This window comes from Chiloscyllium punctatum, chromosome 11, assembly GCF_047496795.1.
Source record: "Chiloscyllium punctatum isolate Juve2018m chromosome 11, sChiPun1.3, whole genome shotgun sequence".
NCBI classification, from domain to species: domain Eukaryota; kingdom Metazoa; phylum Chordata; class Chondrichthyes; order Orectolobiformes; family Hemiscylliidae; genus Chiloscyllium; species Chiloscyllium punctatum.
The window spans coordinates 38,838,168-38,864,225 of NC_092749.1; the positions used below are offsets into that span (position 1 = coordinate 38,838,168).

Below are 26,058 nucleotides of genomic sequence, written 5' to 3' on the forward strand. Positions count from 1 at the left end.
TTACCCAAGGCCCTGCCATTAATTGTTTATATCCTATCTTTGTTTGTCGTTCCAAAATGCAATACCTCGCATTTATCCAGATTGAACTAATGTGTTAATTGAATCACAGTATCATAAGACAGAACCACATAGTTTTACAAAAGTGAGGTCATGTTTGACAAACTCACTGGAGCTTTTTGAGCATGTATCTAGCATTGTAGATAATGTTGAGTGAGTTGATGTGGTATATTAAGATTTCCAAAAGACTCGAACTTGTACAATTGTATCTGTACTATGTAATTAAATGGATTTGAATGAACTGATGTTCTAATTCACTTTAAGGACTCTCTGTGTGAAGATTCACCAAGGAGTCACACTTCACAGATGCTATGGAAGAGAATGAAGAGCATTAAATCTGAAAATAATTCCCCATTAACACAGAAAAAGTCCTGGAGTTCAGGGTCACTTACAGGTAAGAACGGAATGTTCCAGACCTGCCTACATCCTTTTCTGTATTCAATCCCTTTTAACTTGTATCACCTTCAATTATTTATTTCCTGGCTTACTAAACATAAAATCATCCATAATTGCATTTACTAAGCAGAAATTCAAATAGAAAATGCAAATTTATATATTGCCCTGTATATATTGTGTTTATTAATTTGGTTTACAACTCAAATTCAACTTTGCTGGTGACTCTTACCACAGCAACTACCACTCTTTAAAATGATGGAAGTAACAAATTGAATTGGCAACTGAAATCCAAACATTCATCTAGTCATTGAGATGTACAGCGCGGAAAGAGTCCCTTTGGTCTAACTCGTCTGTGCCAACCAGATATCCTAAATTAATCTAGTCCCATATCCCAGAATTTAGCCCATATCCCTGTAAACCCTTCTTATTTATATATCCATCCAGGTGCCTTTTAAATGTTGTAATTGTACCAGCCTCCACCAATTTCTCTGCTAGCTCCTTCCATACACGTACCACCCTCTGCGTGACAAAGTTGCCTCTTAGGTCCCTTTTAAATCTTTTCCCTGGACTCCCCCACTCCCGGGAAAAGACCTTGTCTATTTACCCTATCCATGCCCCTCATAATTTTATAAACCTCTATAAGGTCACCCCTCAGCTTCCGATGCTCCAGCCTATTCAACCTCTCCCCATAGCTCAAATCCTCCAACCTTGGCAATATCCTACTGAATCTTTTCTGAAACCTTTCAAGTTTCACAACATCTTTCCTTTGGAAGGAGACCAGGATTGCTCATAATATTCCAAAAGTGACCTAACCAATGTCTTGGACAGCCGCTGCATGACCTCCCAACTCATATACTCAATGCTCTGACCATGACATTTAAGAAAATAATAATAGTAAGATCAATATAAAAATGCTGATCAGATGTTGCCCTGGTGCAATCACTGTAAACAGGGTGATACTGAATGCATTAACCACAAGGGAAACAGAAAAATAGAGATATGTAAAATGACATACCAACCCACTGAGTGGAATCTTATTGAGATGTCAGGGCTGAGAGCCAGTGAGATTTTGAGAAGATTTATAGCTCAGGTTGAGGTTCTGGATGTAGCTTTGCTCACTGAGCTGGAAGGTTTGTTTTCAGACATTTTGTCACCATACTATAAATATGTGTTTACGTTTCCTTGGGTTGGCGATGTAATTTCCTGTGATGACATCATTTACTGATCTTTTTCTCAAGGGGTAGTAAATGGGATCTAAGTCAATGTGTTTGTTGATAGAGCTCTGGTTGGAATGCTATGCTTCTAGGAATTCCTGTCCGTATTTACGAACCAAGCTTTCCCCTAGATTCAAGACCCTAGGAGTGGCAGTCTCAACTACCAAGGCCAAACAGAGGCTGGTCAGTGGGCAAAATGTCTCAGGATTGCAGAATGACCCAGGTCTCAGATATGGAACATGGGGTCACGGGAAGAGGGAATAGTAGGGATAGGGATTGTGACTCTTAATAGAGCCCTTTCCATGGTCTAATCCCTACACGCTTGCCTACAGCTGGCTTAATCTCATTGGTAGCAGGATGAGGCCCTTAAAAGGTCATTAAATGGCTTAAAAACCTCAATTGGCAGTGGGGAGGGAAGGTTGGCCATAAGTCTTCTGGCCAGAACTTATTTCCAGTGGAGGTGGGGGGAGCATGCAGGATATCAAGCCCAATGACACCCCAACTAATTAAGTTTTGCTGTCTCAAAGCTCACTATTAGTGAGAGCTGCCCACTGTCACTCATTTTACATGAATGCACAAATTCAAAGGGTTGAATTTTTAGACCTCAATAGAAGTGGGTGAATACGGAATTATTTGCTGCCCGTTGGCATGCTTGGTTCTTGGCACCATCCTGCCCTGGGCCATTTGGCCTGAGCCAAGTTAGGGTGCCCATGAACTGCAAGTAACCAATTCAGCGTGTTTAAAAGTCTGTTCAGTTCAGAAGTTGGTTCAACAGTAATCCATGGCAAATTTTGGCAACACTCAAAGGTCAAAATTGAGGTTAAGCTTTTTGAAATAGTTGGCTGACATTCAGGTGAACCATGTCACAGCAAGCCACAGAAAGATCTTTTGTCCTCTAGTGCACCCCAATTTCTACCTCATCGTATTTACTTTTCTCTTCACCCGTTAAAAATATTCATCCTAAGTATTTCCGTCATTCACTTGCATTTGTTGGGACTGCACAAACAATGAGGTGTGCTATATTCCGAATAGTCAAGTCAATACTTCCCAATATAATGTTTGGTGCAACATATTTTAAATCATAATATAAATGTTTCTTTATACATTCTTATCACAACAGGAGTGGCAAGCCGTCTTTTGGGTTCAACGTTCCTTGCTTATTCCTTGCCAGAGTTAACAAGATATGACTGTGAAGTCAACGCACCTGTAGTAGGGAACTCAACACTTCTGCACGGACGTGAATTGCTTAGAGCGCTCGACCAAGCAACTTAAATGGTTCTGCATTAAACCACTAGCCTGAACTGTGATAACTGCTTCAGTTTCTAAAGATATATTTTGCAAGTAGTCTATTATCGACATGTAGTTTAAGGAATCACTTATTTGTTCAACATGTCCACATCTTTGCCTAATAACTTTTCGTAAATTAAACTGTATTCTGTTATTCTTGTCATTATAGCTTCACATCAATCAAGTCTAATGTTTCTCAATTTTCAACTAAAACATCGTTCATTTTGAGAACAAGTTCTCAGTTCTTTTTTTCCAGTAGCATTATGTTGTTCTTTTCTAATTCTCTACTTGCTCTCTTTCAATTAAAAAGCAGCTATTTTCTTGTGTTGAAAGAAATGCACTTAATTTTTTTAAGACAATTAAAATGTTCCATTATTTTTTTCCTACAGATGCTCAGTGAATTAAAATACTAATGGCTAAAAATTTATATTAGAAAGCAAATTTGTTGTATGTGGACATTTTGTTCAGTTGCACATTGTAGCTTCAATAAGCTTTGTTTTTTTTTGGTTGTTCATTTACTAAATATTAAGCTTTTAAAGATTTATAGATTTTTGATGTTAATCTTGTACTGGTACTTCAAGTAGCAGAAAGAGAATGGATTTCTACTTGTATTCATATAATCAAGTTAAAGCGTCATTTTATTACTTAGTGCTGGTTTTGCATACAATTGGTATTCTGGTCAGTGGTAACCTAGGGGCATCTTGAAAAAGGCAAGCTGCCAATAATTTAGTATTAATGTTTTATTAAAAAAAACCTGGAATATTTTACATATCCAATGCACAGTAAGAGAATACATCAAAACACAAGTGTAAAAGATTTAAAGTATATTTAGTTGTATTTTTTTCTTTGGTCAGGTATAACAGTTCTTTTATTCTGTCGACCTGTTGTGCATCTTTGTGGGACCTGCTGAACTAAAGTCAAACCTTTATGCAGTATGTGAGATAAATAAGGCCTTTGCAAGGAGATGTTTTAAATTTTACTGTATTAAAAAAATGGCAAAATATTTCCAAAAAGTCTCAAATTTGAGGTTTAAAATGGTCAATTCTCACTGTCATTGGAAAACAATGGAGCCTCATATTTCAAATTTTCTGATTCATTCATTGAGCTCACATTTCCCTTTATAAGGGCATTCTACAGAGGGTAACATTATATCTTGATACTTCATCCCCATTGTATTTTCAACAGGGCCACACTTACAACAGACTGAAAAGGTTTGACCTCAATACATATACTTTTCAATGATAAAGCTATTTTTCCATTGCTGGGAACCCTTCAAATGCCACAAGTTTTGAACACTGATTTTTTTTTAACCTGAATGAAACATTTAAAGGAATTAAATACCAAGAGTTACTTCTTAAAAACAAAGGAAAGTATCATGGTACAATGAATTTGAAGTTGAAGAACCATTTTTTTTTATGGCTAAAAAACGTTAATGCATTTGGAGGGTTAGGGTTGCAGCAAACTTTTCAGGTTTTTAAGCTTGATGCAGTCTCAAATTAAATAGACAACGCAAGCATGTTGCTAAAATATTATGCCAGTGTTTCAGTTCTAATATTAACAGCCATAGTTTTTATTACAAATATTTAATATCTGTACGGCTTGGCTTTTAATATCTTATTCTGTATGGGAAATTTTAATCTAATGAGGTAATGTATTTTTGACACCAGTAGCTTATTAAAACATAAAATCTTTAATGTCACAACATTACTTGTGCTGATTTTTTTTTGCCTTCTATTGTTCTTTTTGTGACTCATAAAAGCAAAGCCATGATACATAATAGGAATAAAAGGGGACATAAAGAAAGTACCAAAAGCACAAAGCTATTTGCCACTTTACCTGGCAAAACAAGTATCAGTCCCCAGTAGTGTAGTTTCCTTTAAGCCAAAATTTGTTTAATTCAGAATGTGTAAAACATTGTTTTTCCTCAAAGGATGTGTCCACGTGTCTTGCAAGTATGTTTCAGTTTTTAGAAATTATTTTATAATCAAAACAGATTCTCAACAATAGCTTCTGAGAAGGTGGGTAAGGGAAGAAGAGCCTGTGAAGGAAAAAATGTCAAGTGAGTAGAAACCAATGCAGAGGGCACAAAATTAAATCTGTGGGTAAGTAAGAAGCAGCAGAGCATCCTGACCTTCTTTGAAAAGTAGAACTGCTTTCATCTGACACACCCAAGAATCAATGTTTGGGCCAGCAAATGCAGTCCTGGTGAAAGTTGCATGTGTACAAGAATGTTATGTGTTGCCGCACCTGCTTTTTTTTTCTCAATTCCCTCAAGATCTACTCTGCTTCCCCGATTAACTTTCAGTGTGTTATTTAAAATTCTGAAAGGAATTGCCTTTATGTTTGCTGCAAATTACATAGTAACAAGAATATGTATCTTTATTGCACCTATAACATTGGAAAACATCTCCAGGCAATTCACAGGGGCATAATAAAGATATGAGGACCAATTTTAACATCCAAGCCTGCTGGGAAACTGCAAAAAGGAGTCAAATCAGGGAAATACTTGTTTCACAGTCCTGCCTCAAGCAATTTCTCATTGCCCGATTCAGGCATGGAAAGATTACCCTTTGCAAAGGGGCATGAACCCAAGTTAAATGCCACAATTACACATGGGACATACCAACTATTTTAAACACAGAACTAGCTATAGCTCATCTGTTGACAACAGAAACAATCTAGGCCAAGGGAAATGATTTAGGAGATCCTTTTAGATTCTTCTCCTACATTTGGATCTCCCCTACTCTGGCCTGCCTGCCTGCTAGCCCATGCCCCCTAGTCCATGCCTGCCTTGATCTTGATCTGTTTCCCCAGGTTCCCATTGTAGCCTGATCCCTTTTCAATTCTGAATGCCAGTATTAGGAGTGAACGGGATAGTTGGTGATTCAAATGGAGAAAAATAGTGGCATAGACTCGGACTGAATGATCTATTTCTGTGCTGCAACATGCTGTGAATGCCTTTGGCACAAGGCAGGTCGTCAGTATCAGCCATTGTTTTGGGGCACTTGTGTCCTATGCAACTGTCTATTTGACTATGCTTCTATTAAATGATGGTGCCACTTCACTCAGTGAAGCACATAATCAGAGTAAAAAAACCAGCAACAAGCAGGAGCTTATGACTCCCAGCTCAAAAAACACACAAATGCTTGGACATAAATGAATTCTATTTATCTTAGAGCTTTTAGTGTAAGAGATTTCATTGTGTGGCAGTAGGAAGTGCTGATTGTGAAATGCATACTTGATCTTTAAACAGAGTGCTATATATATTCACTGAATTCTAGAAATGTTAGGCTATATTGCTACTGTATTTCGTTCCTTCAACCAATGCAGATTCTAAAACTGAACTTGCTGGAAAAATATAGCAGGTCTGTCAGCATCTGTAGCAAGAAAGCAGAATTAACATTTTACGACCAATGATCTTCCTTTGGTTCTGAAGAAGAATCATTGGACTCAAAATGTTAACTCTGATTTCTCTCCACAGATGCTGCCTGACTTGCTGAGTTTTTCTAGCAATTTCAATTTTTTTTTTCCTGTTTTTCAGCTTCGGCAGCTCTTTCCTTTGTTTTTTGGTTAACCAATGCAGCATACCTGGCTTCTCCAGGGTGATCTGCACACCCTATATGTTTAACCATGCTAATAATCAGAATGTCTTTTTTAAAATGTGAACTTGCAATGAAAGACTGCATGAAGAACTGTATTTCCTGATTTATTATGCTACAAGTTACAGTCAGAGCTGATCCAGAATATGCAATTCATCAGTCAGCACTCATTGTTTCAATCAGTAAAAGAAACAGGAAAAACTAGACATCAAAAAAGAAACTGTATTAGCTCAAGTACCTAGCATTGACCTGTGGCATTAGACCCACAGAAAAACAGAGGGTCAGAGACAAGACACCTAATATGAATACATATTGCAGGTACCCACTATATTATGAGGGCAAGGAGTCCCTGGTGGATGAGGGTACGTTTTAACTCCTCACTGCCTTTCCTGCCAAAAGAAATGGGGGGAAAAACAATCCATAAGGATGTATGAAATAGGCCATTTGGTCCTTCAAGGCAAAAGTGAGGTCTGCAGATGCTGGAGATCAGAGTCTAGATTAGAGTGGTGCTGGAAAAGCACTGCAGGTCAGGCAGCATCCGAGGAGCAGGAAAAATTGACGTTTCAGGCAAAAGCCCTTCATTGGTCCTTCAAGCCTGCCCACCACTCAACAAGATCATGGCTGATGTGCTGTAGGTTTCACTGTGCCATTGGCTGTTTTGTGCCAGATCAGCACAGCTGCCTACTCCCTGGTATTTCAAAAACCCATCCACCTTCTCTTTAAATATTTTGTGATCTATTCTCTACAACTCTTTGGGGAAGGGAATCTCAGACATACAATATCCTCTGACAGAACAAATTCCTTTACATCTCAAATTTGAATGTTTGTCCCTTATTCTGTAACTATGTCCCCTAGTTTGAGATACTCTCCACTAGTGAAGAGCATCTTCTCAACATCTAGCCTGTCAAGCCCCCTCAGAACCTTCTATGTTTCAATAAGATTAACCCTCATTCTTTGAAACTATGATGAGGAGGTATCTTGACTCAAACGTTAGCTTGCTCTCTCTCCATGGATGCTGCCTGACTCACTGTGATCTTCAGCAAGCTTTGTTTTCAGTTCAGATTCCAACATCTGCTCCTACATTGAGTAAAGGTCTAAATCATTTAGGCATTCTTGATAGATTCCAATCTTCAATTTCTTACAGTGTGGAAACAGGCGCTTTGGCCAAACAAGTCCACATCGACCCTCTGAAGAGCAACCTACCAAGACCCATTCCCCTACATTTACCCCTTCACCTAACATTATGGGCGATTTAGCATGGCCAATTCACCTAACCTGCACGTCTTTGGACTGTGGGAGGAAACCAGAGGACCTGGAGGAAATCCATGCAGACACGGGGAGAATGTGCAAACTCCACACAGACAGTTGCCCAAGGCAGGAATTGAACCCGGGTCTCTGGCACTGTGAGGCAGCAGTACTAACCACTATGCCACCGTGCCCCCATGAACCTATGATCCCAACTGTTTGATGTCCTGTGACACAGCCTACCAAATAGTGACAGCTGGCAGTGTGAAAATCCCTGGTATTAACAGCTGAATTTAGGGTGGACAGATGCTCGCCATCCAACAGACTCCAGGCCTTTTGTAGCCAGAAGCTACAGGTTCAAATCTCCCACCAGGACATGAAAGGCACACTTGTACATCACTTAGCAAGTGTGAACCAGCCTTCCAGCACACAGTTCCAAAAAGAGAAAAAAAAAGTGTGAAAACAACCAAAATCCAACATGCTAATTGTGCTCGCCAGCGTATCCATAGAAGCATAAAAATGTAGAAAATAGCAGCAGAGGTAGGCCATTCGGTCCTTTGAACCTGCTTCATCATTCAATATGATCTAGGCTGATGGTTCTGCTCAGTATCCTATTTCTATTTTCACACCAATACCCATTCATCCTTTTAATCCTAAGAACTAAATCTATATCCTTCTTGAAAACTTTCTGTGGCACAGGCTCACCACATTCTGAGTGAAGGAATTTCTCCTCATCTCAGGTCTAATTGGCCTATCCCATATCTTTGGACTGTGACCCTTGGTTCTGGACTCCTTGGTAATCAGGAATATCCTTCCTGCATTTACCCTGTTACTACTGTTAGAATTTGATAGATTTCAGTCAGATTCCTCCCTCAGTCTTCTAAGCTCCAATGAATATAATTGTAACAGATCCTCTCTTCATATGTCACTCCCATGATCCTAGGTCTCATCTAACGTCCAGAGTTGAAAATTGTGGTGCTGAAAAAGTTTATGCTCAAAACATCATTTCTCCCGCTCCTCAGATGTTGCCTGACCCGTTGTGCTTTTCCAGCACCACACATTTCAACTCTGGCCTCCTCATCTAATGCCCAGCCAATTGTTCATTTGGCCTTTCAACCCTTGATATGTTTTTTTTAAACACTTCTTTGGTCAGAAAAGCGCAAGCTATTGTTCTGCTCACCCATCTTCTGAAGTTAATATCAGCCAAACTAAGCATTTTTAAAATCTCTATTTGTTTTAGCTTTACAACAAATGTTGATGGTAAATGCCAAGTACATGTTCATATTGTACAATATATTCCTAATTTAAGGGGCGCAACTGGATCTATTGGCCAAAGTATGCAAACTGCCTACACTAAGTTGGTGAGCTAAGTGAGGAGGTGATGGCCTAGTGGCATTTTTACTTGATTGTTTCCAGAGACCCAGGTAATGTTCTGAGGACATGGATTCAAATCCCACCATGTTCGATGGCAAAATTTGAATTCAATAAAAATCTGGGATTGAGAGTCTAATGATGACCACAAAACCATTGTCAATTGTCAGGAAAAACCCATCTGGTTCACTAATGCCCTTTGGGACAGGAAATTACCATCCTTATCTGATCTGGCCTACATATGACTCCAGACTCACAGCAATGTATTATATCCACCATATGCCATTATATCCACTGGAAAATTCAGTGCAAGATCGAGAAAAGATGAAAGAATTTGCAATGATCCTTGTCAGCCACAGCCGGAGATAGGGATGTCTCCCATCATCTTCAGCAACATGCAGGATGCTAGAAAAGAATCGAGAACAGAACAGAAAACAACACGACAGCTGACATGCATGTAGGCATACACATACGCAGATTTATATTTATAGGCCATAATGTTGCTGCATGAAACTGGACAAGACCCACTGCGTATTCTGTATTCAAATCAACAATATGAGAACACCCCTAACTATGGCACTAGGATATTCCTCAACCAACTCTTCTAAAGTCCTTCTGAATGTGATTTCCACTGTAGTTCTCATTTTCTGTGAATCACTACTATCTCAGTGTTGAATCAATGGTTGCCAGGGTGAAGTACGACTTAGTAGGTTTGATCATTAGTCTGCTTCCTGGATGTAAGGTGGGGGTGTGGGGGGAGGGGCGGGGAGGATCTGGAGTTCTATCTGTTTCCCAAAGCGGAAGGAAGAAACAAACATTCAAACGAAGAAATATAAATATTTGAGTCAGGAGAGGAAATGAACATGTTAAAAGCAGTTAAAAGGAAAATAGTGGAAAGGAATGCTCCTGCCAAAATTTGGAACATGGTCATGCACATTCAAAATTACTTTGTTTGCCAAATCATTTGATGGAGTTTTCTCATTTGTTGATTCATCTATTTTGAGGGCGGAAGTAAAAATCTAATAAGTCATCTCTTGGGAAATCACTGCACGACAACAATATTTTTGTACTTCCTACAGCAGTTCCAAGTCGCCCTCAGCTAATGGATCTTGTGAAATATGGCTTTAATTTGTCAAAACATCAAATAAATGAACATGCCAAGGATACTGATCACTTTTCAGCATATCTGACTGTAAGGTGAATATGCATAGCATTTCTTAAGCTTACGCATGTGACTTTACAATTTTACACAATACTACGTTACTGTTCCACTGGAGCAAAAAAAAATTGAAAAATGCTGACCAGAACACTTGGAAGTCAGTACCAGAGTCTAGCCTCTGAGGTGTCAGAAAAAGTTCAATAGTTTCACATGGATGGTCAAGGTCAGCGGCTACATCTTCAAAAGACATTTCCGATACATTGCTTCATCATCTCATTCCACTCAATGTATCACATCCTCACATCACTTACTGATCAGCAGCTAGGACTCATGCCTATGATTCAGTGATTTCGCAACACCCTCACAGACAAACCAAAATTATACTTCTTACACATACTTTGCACTGCTTCCATATACCACAGCTTTCATCACAGTACGTCAACCAAACACATCCCAGAAGACTCACTGACATCGTTCCCTCACTCTTCCAGGACAAGGAGGCACCTGACTTTAAGGAGCAGAAAACAAAGGACCCAGGAACAGGCCCTTCAGCCCTCCAAGCCTGTGCCGATCTAAGTCCACTGTCTAAACCTGCCGCCCAATTCCTAAGGATCAGAGTCCCTCTGCTCCCCACCTACTCCTGCATCTGGTCAGACACACCTTAAATGAATCTACCATGCCTGCCTCTACTACTTCTGCTGGCAACGTGTTCCAGGCACCTACCATCCTTTGTGTAAGTACTTTCTGAGTGTATCCCCCTTAAAATTTTCTCCTCTTACCCTGGGAAAAAGCTTATCTCTATCCACCCTGTCTATACTCATCATGATTTTGTAGACCTCAATCAGCTCCCCCCCATTCTCCTTTTTTTCTAATGAAAACAATCCTAACCTACTCAACCTCTCTTTATAGCTAACACCTTCCATACCAGGCAACATCCTTATAACCCTTCTCTGCACCCTCTCCAAAGCATCCACATCATTTTGGTAATGTGGCAACCAGAAATATACACAGTATTCTAAATATGGACCGAACAAGAGTCTTGTACAATTTTAACATGACCTGCCAGCTCTTATACCTAATACCCCGTCCAATGAAGGCAAGCATACCATATGCCTTCTTGACCACTTTTATCCATCTGTGCAGCCACCTTCAGTGTATCTGAATTCCCAGATCTCTCCACTCATCAACTTTTCCCAAGGCTCTTCCATTTACAGTATAGTTTGCTCTAGAATTAGACTTCCCAAAATGCATCACCTCACATTTTCCCAGATTGAAATCCATCTGCCACTTCTCCGCCCAACTCTGCAATCAATCTATATCCTCCTGTATTCTTTGACAGTCCCCTATGTTTTTAGCTACTCCAATCTGTGTGTCATCAGCAAACTTACTGATCACACCAACAATGCCCTCTTCCAGATCATTTAGGTATATCACAAACAACAGTGGCCCCAATACTGACCCCTGTGGAACACAACTGGTCACCTTTCTCCATTTCACGAAACTCCCTTCAACCACTACTCTCTGTCTCCTGTTGCTCAACCAGTTCTTTATCCACCTAACTAGAACACCCTGCACACCATGTGACTTCACTTTCTCCATTAGTTTACCATGGGGCCTTGGGATTCTCTTTAATTCTGAATGCTAAAGTTTATTTCATGACCCCTTTTAGCCCGCTTGACTCCTCATTTAAGATTGGTCCTATTCTCCTGATGTTCCTCCCAGGCCCGTTCTGCTCTTAGCTGCCTGGACCTTAGGTATGCTTCCCATTTCATCTTGGCTTGTCTTACAATTTCTCCTGTCATCCACAGTTCATGAATCTTGCCTTTCCTATCCCTTGTTTTCAAAGGACATGCCTATCCTGCACTATCTTCAACCTATCTCTGAAAGCCTCCCACATATCAAATGTGGATTTCCCTTCAAAAAGCTGCTCCCAATCCACATTTCCCAGCTCCTGCCGAATGTTGATGTAATTGGCCTTGGCTCAGTTTAGTAATCTTCCCTTAGGACCACTCTCATTTTTGTTTACGCGTATTCTAAAATTTACAGAATTGTGGTCACTATTCCCAAGGAGATCCCCCACTGCAACTTCTACCACCAGGCCTGGCTCATTCCCTAATACCAGGTCCAATGTGGCCCCTTCCCTAGTTAGACTATTGACATACTGCTCTAGAAAACTTTCCTGGATGCTCCTTACAAATTCTGCCCCATCCAGACCTCTGACACTAAGTGTATCCTAGTCAATGCTGGGAAAATTAAACACTCTCATCACCACCACCCTGTTTGCTCCACATCTTTCCATAATCTGTTCACCTATTTGTTCTTCTACCTCATGCTCATTGTTGGGAGACCTGTAATTCAGCCCCAACAATGTAACTGCACCCTTCTTATTTCGCAGCTCTACCCATAATGCCTCACTGCTCAAGCCCTCCATAGTGTCCTCCTTTAGCACAGCCGTGATATCATCCCTGACCAGCAATGGAACTCCTTCCTCCCCCCCCCCCCCCCCCCACCTTTTACTTCCCTCCCTGTCCTGTCTGAAGCATCTATATTCTGGAACATTTAGTTCCAATCATGCCCTTCCTTCAACCAAGTGTCTGTGACTGCAATAACGTCATACTCCCAGGCACCAATCCAAGCCCTAAGTTTGTCTGCCTTACCCACTATACTCCTTGCATTAAAGCATATGTACTTCAGACCACCAGTTCCTTTGTGTTCATCTGCTCTCTGCCTACTCTTCCCCTTGGTAATACTAACTTCATGATCCTGTCCCTTACAATCTCTAGTTTCCACCTCACTGTCTAATAGTCTTCTCTTCTGGTTCCCAGCCGCCTGCTACATTAGTTTAACCCCTCCCCAACAGCAGTCGCAAAAACTCCCCCAAGGACTTTATTTCCAGTCTGGTTCAGGTGTAGACCATCCAATTTGTAATAGTCCCATCTTCCCCAGAACTGGTCCCTATGTTCCACAAATCTGAACCCCTCCCTCCTACACCATCCCTCAGGTCATCCTGCTATTTTTTTCATTTCTACGCTGGCTAGCATGTGGTACTGGTAGCAATCCTGAGATCACTACCTTTGAGGTCCTCCTCTTTAACTTCTCTCCTAGCTCCTTGAATTCTGCTTTCAGGACCTCATTGTTTTTTAAATTTATATCATTGGTGCCTATATGCCCCACGATAACTGGTTGCTCACCCTCTCCTTTCAGAATGCTCTGCAGCCAATCGGTGACACCCCTGACCTGAGCACCTGGGAAGCAACATATCATCCGGGAGTCTGGTTTTCGGCTACAGAACCGCCTATCTACTCCCCTTACAATAGAATCCCCTATGACTATGGCCGTACGAATCTTTTTCTCGCCCTTCTGTAGAGCAAGGCCCGCCACGGTGCCACGATCCTGGCAACTACTGCCCTCCAGTGATGAGCCATCTCCCCCAACAGTATCCAAAACAGTATACCTGTTTTGGAGGGAGATGACCGTAGAGGGTACCTGCACTGCCTTCCTACTCTTTGTCTCTCTTTTGGTCATCCATTCACTGTCTCCTTCAGCAATTCTAATCTGCTGTGTGACCAATTCACTAAACTGGCTATCCACGATCTCCTCAGCATCGCGGATGCTCCACTGTAAGTCCATCTGCAGCTCCAGAACCGTCATGAGGTCAAACAAGAGCTGCAGTCGGACACACTCCTTACAAGTTTGGGAACCACAAGGCATAACGTCTGGTGAAGAATCTGCTGTCACTAGCTCAAATCCAGAGGATGTTTATACCTTGGAGGATGGCACAGAGTCAGATCCTATTGGACATCTGAAATATACACAGGAAATACTTAGCAGGCCAGGCAGCACCTGTGGAGACTGAGAGAGAAATAGTGTTAACATTTCAGGCCAATGATCTGCACTGGTTCTTCTGAAGGGCCACTGACCTCTGTTTCTCTCTACAAAGATGCTGCCAGACCTGCTGAGATTTTTCAACACTTAACGGTTTCTATTGGAGCAAAAATAACCCCAATTGCCAATCTCCAAGGAGGTGTCTTGTCGGCCTTTCATTCTCCTTCAGCAAGAAAGCCAGCACTTACTGCCCGAGATCCTGCTTGGCACAACATTAAACACAACTTTCAAGAAAATAATTAGGCTATAAAGAAAAGTTATACAACTGCTGAGCCGAAGGAAATCAATGACAGACCAATAAAGTGATCATTTAAAAAGTGACCCTTAGCATATGTCATGTAGCAGAGCGAACTAAGTTTTCGCCTTTTTGCTTAAGAAACAGAATTTCAGAGACACAGACTTGGTCCTAAGACTTGGTCACCAGAGAACGGATGGGGATCAGGGCTGAGCTAAGCAGTTGAGTTAAGCCATTACTGAATTTGCTTTCACTTTGGGTTAGTACAGCCTCCAAATTGGTCTCAGTGAGGGTCAAAACACAGGTTAGCATTCAGGCTAGGGTTTCCTACTCTGCCTGCCTGACGTATGGACAAGTTTTTGAGGACGGAGGATGAGCAAGAGGGAGCAGTATTACCCCACACTGAGCAGCCTGATTTCAGTGTGTGTATAGATGTGTGCCCACGTCATCCTCAGGTCGATCTCTCACTGTCTCACACTCATTTATTCACACTCATTCTACCTTACACTCACACACTCAAACCTACACACACACACCATCGAGCTCTCATGCACTTTCTCTCCCTCATGCACCCTCTCTCACACACATATCCACCAATTTGTATACCCATTCTCACACACTCGCTCTCTCCCTCATACACACTCTCAAACACACACACTCACTCTCTCACATGCACACTCTCTCTCTCATACTCTCTTTACCTTTTACATTCTCACTATTGCTCACTCTGCCACTCTCACTCACTTTTTCTCTCAAATTCTCTCCCATGCACTCACCATCTCAAAACACCCACTTTCTCTCTCTCTCTCTCACTCCCACTCACTTTCATGCTCACTTTCTGTCTCTCCCATGCTCATTTTTACACTCACTCACTTCCTCTCTTTCTCTCTCTCTCTCACTCACTTTCTCTCTGACCCTGTTGCCATGGAAACCAGCCAAACACACAGAGCCCAGAGAACAAGAGGTTGAGGCTGAATGAGCTGGGTTTAATCACCAAATGGTCCAGGTGTTGGTACATTGTAAGTATGAAATTGAGAAGTCAATCCTGAGGAGTAGCCCCAGCCTCCTGCCTCCTGCCTACAATTTAGATGAAGTAGATGGAGATTGTGAAGGCATGGGTGAGGAGGGGGTGATGGGAGTAAAGTGGTGTTTGGAATAAGCGGAATATGGTTAGAAACAAGTCACTAACCTCACTTTTCCACCTATCCACTCCACCTCTCCTCCTTGACCTATCCTTCATCCCCTTCCCCACTCACCCATTATACTCTATGCTACTTTCTCTCCACCCCCACCCTCCTCTAGCTTATCTCTCCACGCTTCAGGCTCACTGCCTTTATTCCTGATGAAGGGCTTTTGCCCGAAATGTCGATTTCGAAGCTCCTTGGATGCTGCCTGAACATCTGTGCTCTTCCAGCACCACTAATCCAGAATCCGATAACCTCCAGCCAGGGCTGATGAAAGAAGCATTCAATGGCAAGTTCCAAATAATGATCCCCAATGCTGGTAAGAAGGGAAGAATTATAAAACCTGCCACAGCGTGCTGGCACATCGGACAATGATTCCTGCTGTTCAATCTACATGCCAGATTGGATTCTTTGGGCATCAATCATCTATAAGGGCAGGCTGATCTGCCCTGCAGGAACAGGCCCTGGTAATTAGCACTGTTTGGCACCACTCACTTGTGGGCCCTGCACACTAAACAGGCACTAAGGAAATGAATTAGGGTGAATAATTCTGTTTTGAACGTATTACTGGAGGTTCTACTGGATAATGCGGTCACAGAACAGATTTTTTTGTGGTGTTTTTCTGTTGGTTGAGAGGCTAACGTGATAATAAACAGCTGAATTCAATTGTCAAGCAACTGTGAATGTGGGAATAATATCTCAAGAATCCAGAGTCAGAGCAACTGCTCACAGGCATCGAGAGTGATAGAGTTCCAGACTTTTCCCAAGGTGGCCTCCAGAGGCATGGTCCCAAGGGCTGTGCTCTCATGATTACAAAGTTGTGGAGTTGCAGCTGACCATCACCATCTTGGTGACACCCTGGGAAGGTAGTGAGAGACTCCCTGCCACAAGCAGTGTAGACTGTGGGTGGTGACACCCTGGGAAGGTAGTGGTAGACTCCCTGGGAAGGTAGTGGGAGACACCCTGCCACAAGCAGTGTAGACTCCAGGTGGTGACACCCTGCCGAAGCAGTGTTGGCTATGGAATCACTGCTTCAGGATACCCGTGGTTTGTTGCAAGAAGTGACTGTTTGGCTGTCACTGTGTGTAAGCTGTGGAAAGGCAGAGGATGGGAGTAAGGAATTGGGTGCAGGTCAGGGAGTCTTTGCCACCCCAATGTCAGCATCTGCTTCTCGCCAATGGATGAAAAGAGATCATTTCGCTGACTTTCAAAGAATAAGGTGGTGCAGTTGCTGCTCAGACAGTGTTGGAATTTGCTGAAAAAGTGTTGTTCGGCATGACCATATATCGACTCTACTTTCATGGAGCTCTCTGCCATAATGAAAATCCAGGCCTCAATCCTCACATCACAGAGGGAGGTGTTAGGAATGTCAGGCTTATGACATGGTTCTGTTTCAATTTCAGCTATTTCATTTAAAGGTAGAATTTCAAGATGATGGCTATAATGGCACAAAAGAGGAGTTGAGGCATGGAGTAGAATCTCATTGATTAGATTAGATTCCCTACAGTGTGGGAACAGGCCCTTTGGCCCTACAAGTCCACACTGACACTCCAAAGAGTAATCCACCCAGATCCATTGCCCTCTGACCTACGCATTAACACTATGGGCAATTTAGCATGGCCAATTCACCTGACCTGCACATCTTTGGATTGTGGGAGGAAACTTACGCAGACACGAGGAGAATGTGCAAACCCCACACAGACAGAGGCTGGAATCAAACCTGGGTGCCTGGTGCTGTGAGGCAGTAGTGCTAACTACTGAGCCACCGTGCCGGCCATGCATTGAATGGCATGGTAGGCTTGAGAAGCTGAATGGTCTACATTTTCCTTGTACTTCTTATGCTCTTATTCCTGAAGGCCACAGACACACCCAGTCTGCACGATCTGACAGATATTGAGAGAGAGTCAGAAAGAGAGACAGAGAGGGAGAGACAGAAAAGAGATAGCTAATTACCATTTCTGCACGGACATATGGCACTTGCAAATCATGTTGCCATGGGGATGGGTTTTAGAAGGGACCCGTCCATCAAAGACCATTGTCAGAGTGGGTTGCAGGTTTTCCTAAGACATTTCATTGGAGCTTAGAAGAATGAAAAATGATTTTATTGAAACATACATAATTCTGAGGTGGCTTGGCATGGTAGACAGTGAAAAGATGTTTGCAGTAATGGGGGAATCTCAAAGTAGGGAACAAAGTTACAGAATAAGGGGGCCCTCATTTAAATCTTGGAGGCAATATAACGTCTTCTCCCAGATAGTAGTGAATTCTTTACCACAGAGTTGAGCAGGTGAGATCAATGAAAATATTTAATAATAAAGTAAATAGACGTTTGAAATAGTGGGGAGTTGACAAATATAATGAGCTGATATGAAAAAGGAGTTGAGGTCTGGGACAGAGCAGCCAGAACCTTGTCAAATGGCATGGTAGCCTTGAGTTGTCAAATGGCCTATTTTTTCTCCTTTTTCGTATGATCATATTCCTGGACCCTACAGACACACCCAGTCTACAAAATCTGACAGAGACAAAGACAGGCAGTTTAGAGGGAGTCAGCATGTGATGTTCACCATGCAGAACGTGCTTAGAAACTCATGCTTAGATTGAAGACACCCAAGTTTCGTATATCTTTCAACTTAGTTGAAATAGCTATCTATATTTCCCAGAAGGAAGAAATAGATGGGAAAGGAAGTGAGCTGGGAATATTTAGTGACTGGTTCTTGATCAATGAGGTGCATGGAAGAAGATCTTTGCTTCTATAAAATGTTAAACGGCTCGAGTTTTCTGCAGGCTAGAGTTTAAGCCACCTTAAAAATAGTGTTTAGTCAATATTACTTTTAGTTTGTTTATTACAGCAAAAAAGTCTTAAAACCTGAATTAGTTGTTGTGTGATCCATCTAGTCAATTACTAATGACTCAAATATCTTTTTTATACATTAGTCTGCACAGGGATTGATAAAGGTTTCATTTTGGGCAGAATAGGCCGGCCTCTGCAAATAATGGGACACCTCTCGCAGCAATCCCAAGGATTACTACTTATTATTGCCTGAGAATCAATGAATGCTCTTTTACTGCACTCAACAATTTTCAAACCACATCATGAGATTTTCATCAGTCTATGTACCTCAATAAAATAGTAGGCAATCTCTTTGTATTATCTTATCTATCACATGCCTTCTGAAAATATATGCCTTGACCCTTCTTTATCTACTAACTCAATGACTATGTCAAAAGAGTCTGTTAATTTACTTTGATGTGACCTACTTTTCATAAAATCAGAACAATACTGATTCTCTGGCTTACAACACATCCCTTAACATAAACATAAAACTGTCAAATTTGTGTCCTTCTCAATTCGTATGTAAATTCTCGACCAAATGTTCTTCAGCCAAATTTATTTTAAGCAAGCATTGTTATGTTTTCTTAATTTCCCATTCTTCAAATAATGAATCCATGAATACCAGCTTTGCAGAGGTCGTGCAGTTGAACGCAACAAAACATGCTCAGTTAGTCAAATACAGATCTCTTATAAATCTTGGTGACTTTACTTACTGTGATACAATTCACACAAACAAATTCAGCAAACAAGGATAAAATACAGTACTACTTTTTTAGCAGATTCCAAGATCGGGTAGGGATCTGTTGGGACTACATTATAGTGCTGTTGTTGATTTTTAAAATCTTGATAACCCTTTCAATAACATCATCACATAATGAGACACAGCAATTGGGAGAAAAATGCCATTCTTTGTCATGAAAAGGATAAGTTCACCTTTCTGTCAAAAACCCATTCAAAACAGACCACCCAGTCAAAACCAGAACAGGCAATGCTAATCCAAACTCACAAAAGGAAGTCAATGGTTTCCACTGTATTTAATGAGAGCCAGCCAAGAACTAATTACCACTTGCATCAGTTGTGTCCAGTCAATCAGACAAAACATGACTTGGGTAAGGGGCCTTTATAAAATCAATTTATTTGGGCAACATTTACAAAGAAAAGGCTGATTTGTGACTTATTCTATGATCTAATTTTGTGGTGGAATTATCATTTCAGATGAAAAATATTGCCAAAGGCAAAAATACAGTCAGCAGCTCAAGAGGAAACTGCAGATCTGGCAAGATTCACAGTTTGAAAATACTAACCAAAAGAATTTGATAATATATATGGGCTAATAATACAATATAATTCTTGATGTGATTAACAGTAAATCTATGGTGGAGGATTTGCACTAGGGTGGCATTAACCAGATTTGTTAGTGTTCACACTAATGTTCAGTGACACCAGGATGTGGAATCTCACCGTTGTTTCTGACAGATGCAAGTTTTGCTGGTTGTGGAAAAGAATCTGAGTTCAAACAAATTGGCTTCGGTTGCTTCAAGAGTATTAAGATGCAATTAGGTTCTCCCAAAATGATCCAGTAAATGTAAATAGTCTTGAAGGATGTATAAGATTTATATAACTGTCGAGACATGAAGTTTCTTTTTAAAATACCTTCTCTTGAAACTTTAAACTAAAGGGCTTCAGCTATCAGCAAGAGTGAAAAATAAAACCTTTGCTGGATAGGGAAAAAGATAACATCTGGTTTCAGTTTCAAAAGACCTCTTGTTGACATTTTCCCAAGGACAATCATCGTGGTAGTATGAATGCTTGGCTGGGCTTCAAAAACTAAATGCATCTCAGGATGTTCATCATAGAATCCCTATAGTGTAGAAACAGGCCCTTCCACCCAACAAGTCCACACTGACCCTCTGAAGAGTAACCCGCCCAGACCCATTCTCCCGCCCTATATTCACCCCTGACTAATACATCTAACCTAAACATCCCTGAACACTATGGGCAATTTAGCATGCTCAATTCACGTAACCTGCTTATCTTTTGACTGTGGAAAGAAACTAGAGCACCCAGAGGAAACCCACGCAGACACAGGAAGAATATGCAAAGTCCACACACAGTCACACGAGGCTGGAATCAAACCCGGGTTCCTGGTACTATGAGACAGCAGTGCTAACCTCTGAACCACCATGCTGCCCTAATGTTCATAGTTTGATTGACAGCTTACATGGACCATTAAACACCTTTTGTGTATTTACTGAATGTTTTTTTGTAAGAGGTTCACCATTAAAGTGATTTAAAAATGTTAAAATTAATTCTCTTTCATGAAATGAATTATCAAGTGTGTGGAGTGAAAGCTGTATTATATTTTAGGACTCCCTTTTTACTTTTCTCCACTTGCTGGTGGGATACTCAATACCATCCTCCTCCGTATGGGTAAAATTAAGTGTGGGATAGATAGTTAGTGGGTACAACATTCATGGCATTTTCCAGGCTCCCATTTGCAAACTCTCTGTCAGTGCCAACATCAAGCCCTCTGACCAGTAAAAGATTCAATACACTTTTGATCAAACTATAACTAATTACCCCGCTCAGGTACCACATTGACATTCTTGATCTATTTGTTCATGAGATTTGAGTGTCGCCGACAGAGCCAACATTTATTGCCCATTGCTAAATGTCTTAATGGTCAGTTGCCTTTTTGAACTGCGATGGTTCTTGTGGAGTAGTTCGCCCACTCTATTGTTAGAGACAGAGTAAAGGACAGAGAGACACAATATCATAACAATAATTTAGAAGAACACAATAAACAGTATATGCTATAGCTATATTGTGATGAAGGGATATCACTCACAATTTTCCTTGCTGACAGAGAGAGAGAGAGAGAGAGAGAGCTTCACATTGGCTCAGCTGGGGAAGTGATACCTTGGAGGAGGAGGTGAGAAGTGGGGGGAGTGATGTCCTGTGCCTGTAGGGGATCAGCATGCTGTCCAAAAGATAGTGACAGCAGATAGCCATGGAGGGAAATAATCCAGTTCTGAGTATCTGAATGAAGCGAGACAAAAACATTAACAACGTTACGATCACTGAATGCCTCTTCAAATGTCATTCTCAATGCAAGTCTGAAAGACTGCTCAACACACAACACCTCCATCAGTCATCTAGCAACAAAATCTACCAATCAGGATACATTACCTGACATTGATGTGCTTTGAAGCAATCTGGAGCTAACCAGTAGGAGACTGGTGCACTGACGTATCCCAAATCTCCTGAAGGAGATGATTGAAATGACCATTGTTGGGATGCTGGCCAGTAATGGAGCTGAAGACATCACATGTGATAATATTCACCTTCTCACATCCCACTTTCTCCTCTGAATTACAAGCTTCATGCTGTGTAAGCTGGCACCTCATGCACCCACATGCCACAAACTTACTCTTGCACCTTTCAAATGCAACCTGGCTAAACAGACAGCAACAGCCTTAAGGTAATGATAGCAATGACACCTTGTTACTTGATATTACATGTTTAGCCATCAACTTGGAGGACAGCTTAGAACTGGAATTTATATGTACTTAAATATCAGTGAGAGGACAGGCTATAAGGATACCATAGCTAACAACTAGCTGAAGGTCATGGTCTCACACAACATATGCAATAGAGGATCTGTATGAGGTTCTGAGTGAGCCAAGCTATAGAAGGAAGCCGATGTGTTTTCAGAATGAAACGCCTGCCAGAGAAACTGATCAATATCAGCATAAATCCAGCACCCATTTGGTACAGGGCTCTGTACTGATTTGAGGGCCTAATGTTTCCAGCGTACATCTGGTGAATAACTCCATTTGCACACTTCTATGGTCCCTTATCTAATGATGCCTTTAAATAGGGCTGGCGGGGGCCACAGCTGGTTGTGTGGGGTCATGTCAGAGCATGTTTGGAACATAAATGCCACTGCTAACATCAAATCAACATGGTAGCCTGATTAGTGTCATGATCTGCTTATCCTACAGCCATTCATTGCTTGACTACTAACAGCCTCACAAAATTGGCATTGGACACGATTCACCCCAAAAATGTGCCACAGATGACAGTTTGGTGCTCTGTAATACTACACAATTGATTTTAATTTCTCATTTGGAAACTTTAAAGATGAATGGTAGAGCAGGCTTAAAGCGGCAAATGGCAGAACCCTGTTCGTAGGCTGGGAGCAATATAGCTCACCGCCTGAATTCCTTAAGCTAGTCCACCATGTCTAAGGCAAAAATCAGGATTGTGATGGAAACCCTCCACTATCCTGGATGAGTGTAGGTCCAACAATAATCTGGAGCATTCAGCACAAAGCAGCCTGCTCCACTGAGAATCCATCAGCAGCTTAACCATTCACTCCATTAATTACTGGCAATTACCTTCTACAAGATGCACTGGAGCAACTCACCAAGGCTCTTTGAACAGCACCTTCCAGACCCAAGATCTCTACTAAGGGCAGCAGGCATTTTGAAACACCAGCACCTGTAAAGTTCCCTCCAAGTCACTCATATGAACCTGTCCTAGAAATGCATCATCGTTGTTTCACGGTCGCTGGGTGAAAACGGTGAAACTTTCTTCCTAACATCACTGTGGTTCACTTACAGCTCAAGGAAACAGTTCACTACCACCTTCAAGGGCAATTAGGGATGGATAATAATTAATGATGCGCACACGCCATGAATGATGAAAAAAAGTTGAATGTACGAATTACATTTCAACTATATTCATATAGAAAAAAGATGATGACAGAGATAAGGTAAGAAAGGTTAAAAAGCCAGTGAGATAAACTTTTAAAATTTAATTTTTATATTTCCAACCCTAACTAACTACTGAGGAATAAAGCTCCACATTTATAAAATCAAAATAAAATGTATATTTTAGGGTCAAAAGTGGTTTAGTAGACTCACCATGCTACTAAAAATTCACTTTTGCTTGAGTGCAGATTATTGGGTGTTTCTCATTGATAACTGGTGTTTAAGTACCATAACTTCACGATGCTGCATGGATTGCAATGGCTTGTCTATTAGCAAAGTTCTGTTATAGAGTATTTTGTACAGCACCAGAATAACTCAGGCCTCAACTTCTGAATTTCCAAATTTAACTGCATAATTTGGGATTTTAAAAAAATTATTACCCAGTTTGTTCCATTATAACAGTAGCACTAACATCTTCATTATTATTCTTTTCACAAATTCCAGACCATTACACACATCTTATAATAGCTCTCACTCCTCTCAAAACCCGTTCCTTTAACCTAAACTTGAATCTTTCCGTACCAATTGGTCCCCATCTTCATTTCTTCCCTACCGTGACATTCCCAAGAGCATCATCATGGAAGGTTCATTCAAATAGAACTGAGGAGTTTTAAAATGGAAACGTGGATCACAGTTATTGTAATAAACTACTTCATACATTTAATTGTGCATACACATCAGTTGGCAGCTTCCAGCTCAGTGTTTTTTGGTGGAGTAATTACAATGTTGGAGGCCAAACCTTCCAATATCAGGTTCAGATTGCCTTAAATCAGCGTAACAGAGGGGATTTTTATTTTAGATTTGGAGGCCAAGCCTCTTCCTGACTCTATTATCCACTGCCAAGTACAACAAGAAGGCAAGAAACCACAGACTATGGTGCATAAAGAGGCTATTCATCCCATGTTGTCTTCACTGAGTATTTTGACTTACTGCTGATCTCCTGCAAAAGACCCAAAGATCTAATTTGTGGACCGTTTGAGCCTATGGAAGAGGATCAGAGAGAATCTATAAAAGATTATGAGTGAACAACTGGAGTAACTGAGTACCTGGCGTCATTGGTAGCAGAAAATACAAGTATGGAAATGGAAGTTTAAATAATAAACAGCTCTGGTTGGAGCAATTGGATGAAGTGTAAAGGAATGTCACATGATAGGAAAGTATTGCTGAAATTCAAAGAAAAATATCTACAAGACAGTAATGAGTGTGATGTTGTTATTGGGGCCTGGATCAGGAAGAGAGGAGCAATAACTGGATACTAATGAGATGTAGCTGTGTGTGGATGAATGCATGGAATATTAAGAGAAGACAAAATCAGGAACATGCTCATTAGGGGGTCAGTGGAGATTGTGGAAATGTTGAAGAAAGTAGCTGAGAAGGAATTGAAATGATTCTGTTGAGGAGAGAGAACGCAAAAGTGATGGGGTTGGAACAGCCAGGAAAGTGAAGAGGAAGGCCTAAGACTAAATAAATGGTGCAGAGAGACTTTAATGCAATGGGAATGGAAGAGGAATAGGTAACTGACCTTGGAAATAGATAAGGATGATCAACCAATGGAGTGATAGTTTGAAAAGGTAAAAGGGAAAAGAAGATTCTGGTTTACTATTTTACTGGGTGACCATAAATCTGACAGGAAAACTTTCAATTCTGTACGTTACTTAAAGAGACTAAAATGTAATTGTCAAGATCATCCAGAACAGTGTGGAGCAAAATGGAGCTACCCAAGTTTAATTTCTGAGGTTTCTTTATTTAAGTATTTAGAGATAAGCAATAGGAAAGGCCATTGCACAAGAGTTCATCTAATCTCTGATAGGAAATCAAGTTGTATGATTATAAGGCCAGGAGAAGCTTAAAGCCCACCAGGGGGAAAGAAAAATGGTTTGCAAAGAATAATGTTTTTAAGCTCTGAAAGAGGGCAGAATTCCTCATTTTCACCAATGCAACAGAGACAGAGTTCTTGGCTGTGGTCAAGCAGGTCAGAAGAGAGAGGCGTTGTTATGAAACACCATTATAGGTCCTCAAGAACAGCCTCACAGTGGCAGTGGAAGGAGTTAGATGGGTTGTGACAAAAGACCACAACACACAGTGATCTTCTGTACAATATAGTTATTGACCATACTCATCCAGACAATGTAACAGGAGCCATTCAGATAATTCACTATACAAACTATGCCTATCAGTTACGATGAATTTCCCCCACACAATGTTCAAGTGCTTGAAATGCCTCAATGCCCAAGATGCTATGTGGTGTTCTTTAAGCCCCACGTGCATTTTCAATTTTTACCTCACAATCTTCCATACGATCATCACCAATAGTTTCATGTGAAACTCATTGCATTTAAAGTGCCATCAAACCTATTATAAACTAGACACAGGTTCCTGGGTTTTAATGCATTCAACGGAAATCAAAGCGGGTTCTCACTATTTGTACATTTTTTCAGTGACAGCCCAGTCTTTAATTGAAGAGACAGGATTGCAATTGGTGGTGGGGGTCTCCAGATCTCCCACTCCCTTACCCCCTATGAAGTGGGAACAAACCTCAGGTGGGAAGCAATGGATACCATGAGAAAACGGAAAAGTATGTTTGCAGTAAAGGCTTAAAGTGGTTTGTTTTGCATTACTATGTCTGATACTTCCTTCTGAGAGTTACATACAAATATTACTTTTCAATGGCCTATTTGAACTGGTTTCCTCTTTTAGGCATGGTAGAATAAGCAGAACAAGATTCCATTGCATTCAACTTTGTTTGTTTCTCCATCATACACTGCGTCGCAAGAGAAAACCTAGAAATATCTACCCGAGTTAGAACTGAAAAGTAAGT

General features: G+C 41.0%; 1 protein-coding gene across 1 annotated transcript in view; it reads left to right on the plus strand.

Moving 5' to 3' along the window:
• The window catches only part of epas1b (endothelial PAS domain protein 1b), a 142,029-nt gene extending 137,373 nt beyond the window's left edge, over positions 1 to 4,656 (plus strand). The window contains exons 14-15 of the mRNA XM_072580651.1: positions 322 to 451; positions 2,788 to 4,656. Coding sequence (XP_072436752.1) covers positions 322 to 451; positions 2,788 to 2,939 — 282 coding nt within the window. The 3' untranslated portion in view covers positions 2,940 to 4,656. The remainder of the gene's footprint in view (positions 1 to 321; positions 452 to 2,787) is intronic.
• Positions 4,657 to 26,058: the final 21,402 nt, after the last annotated feature.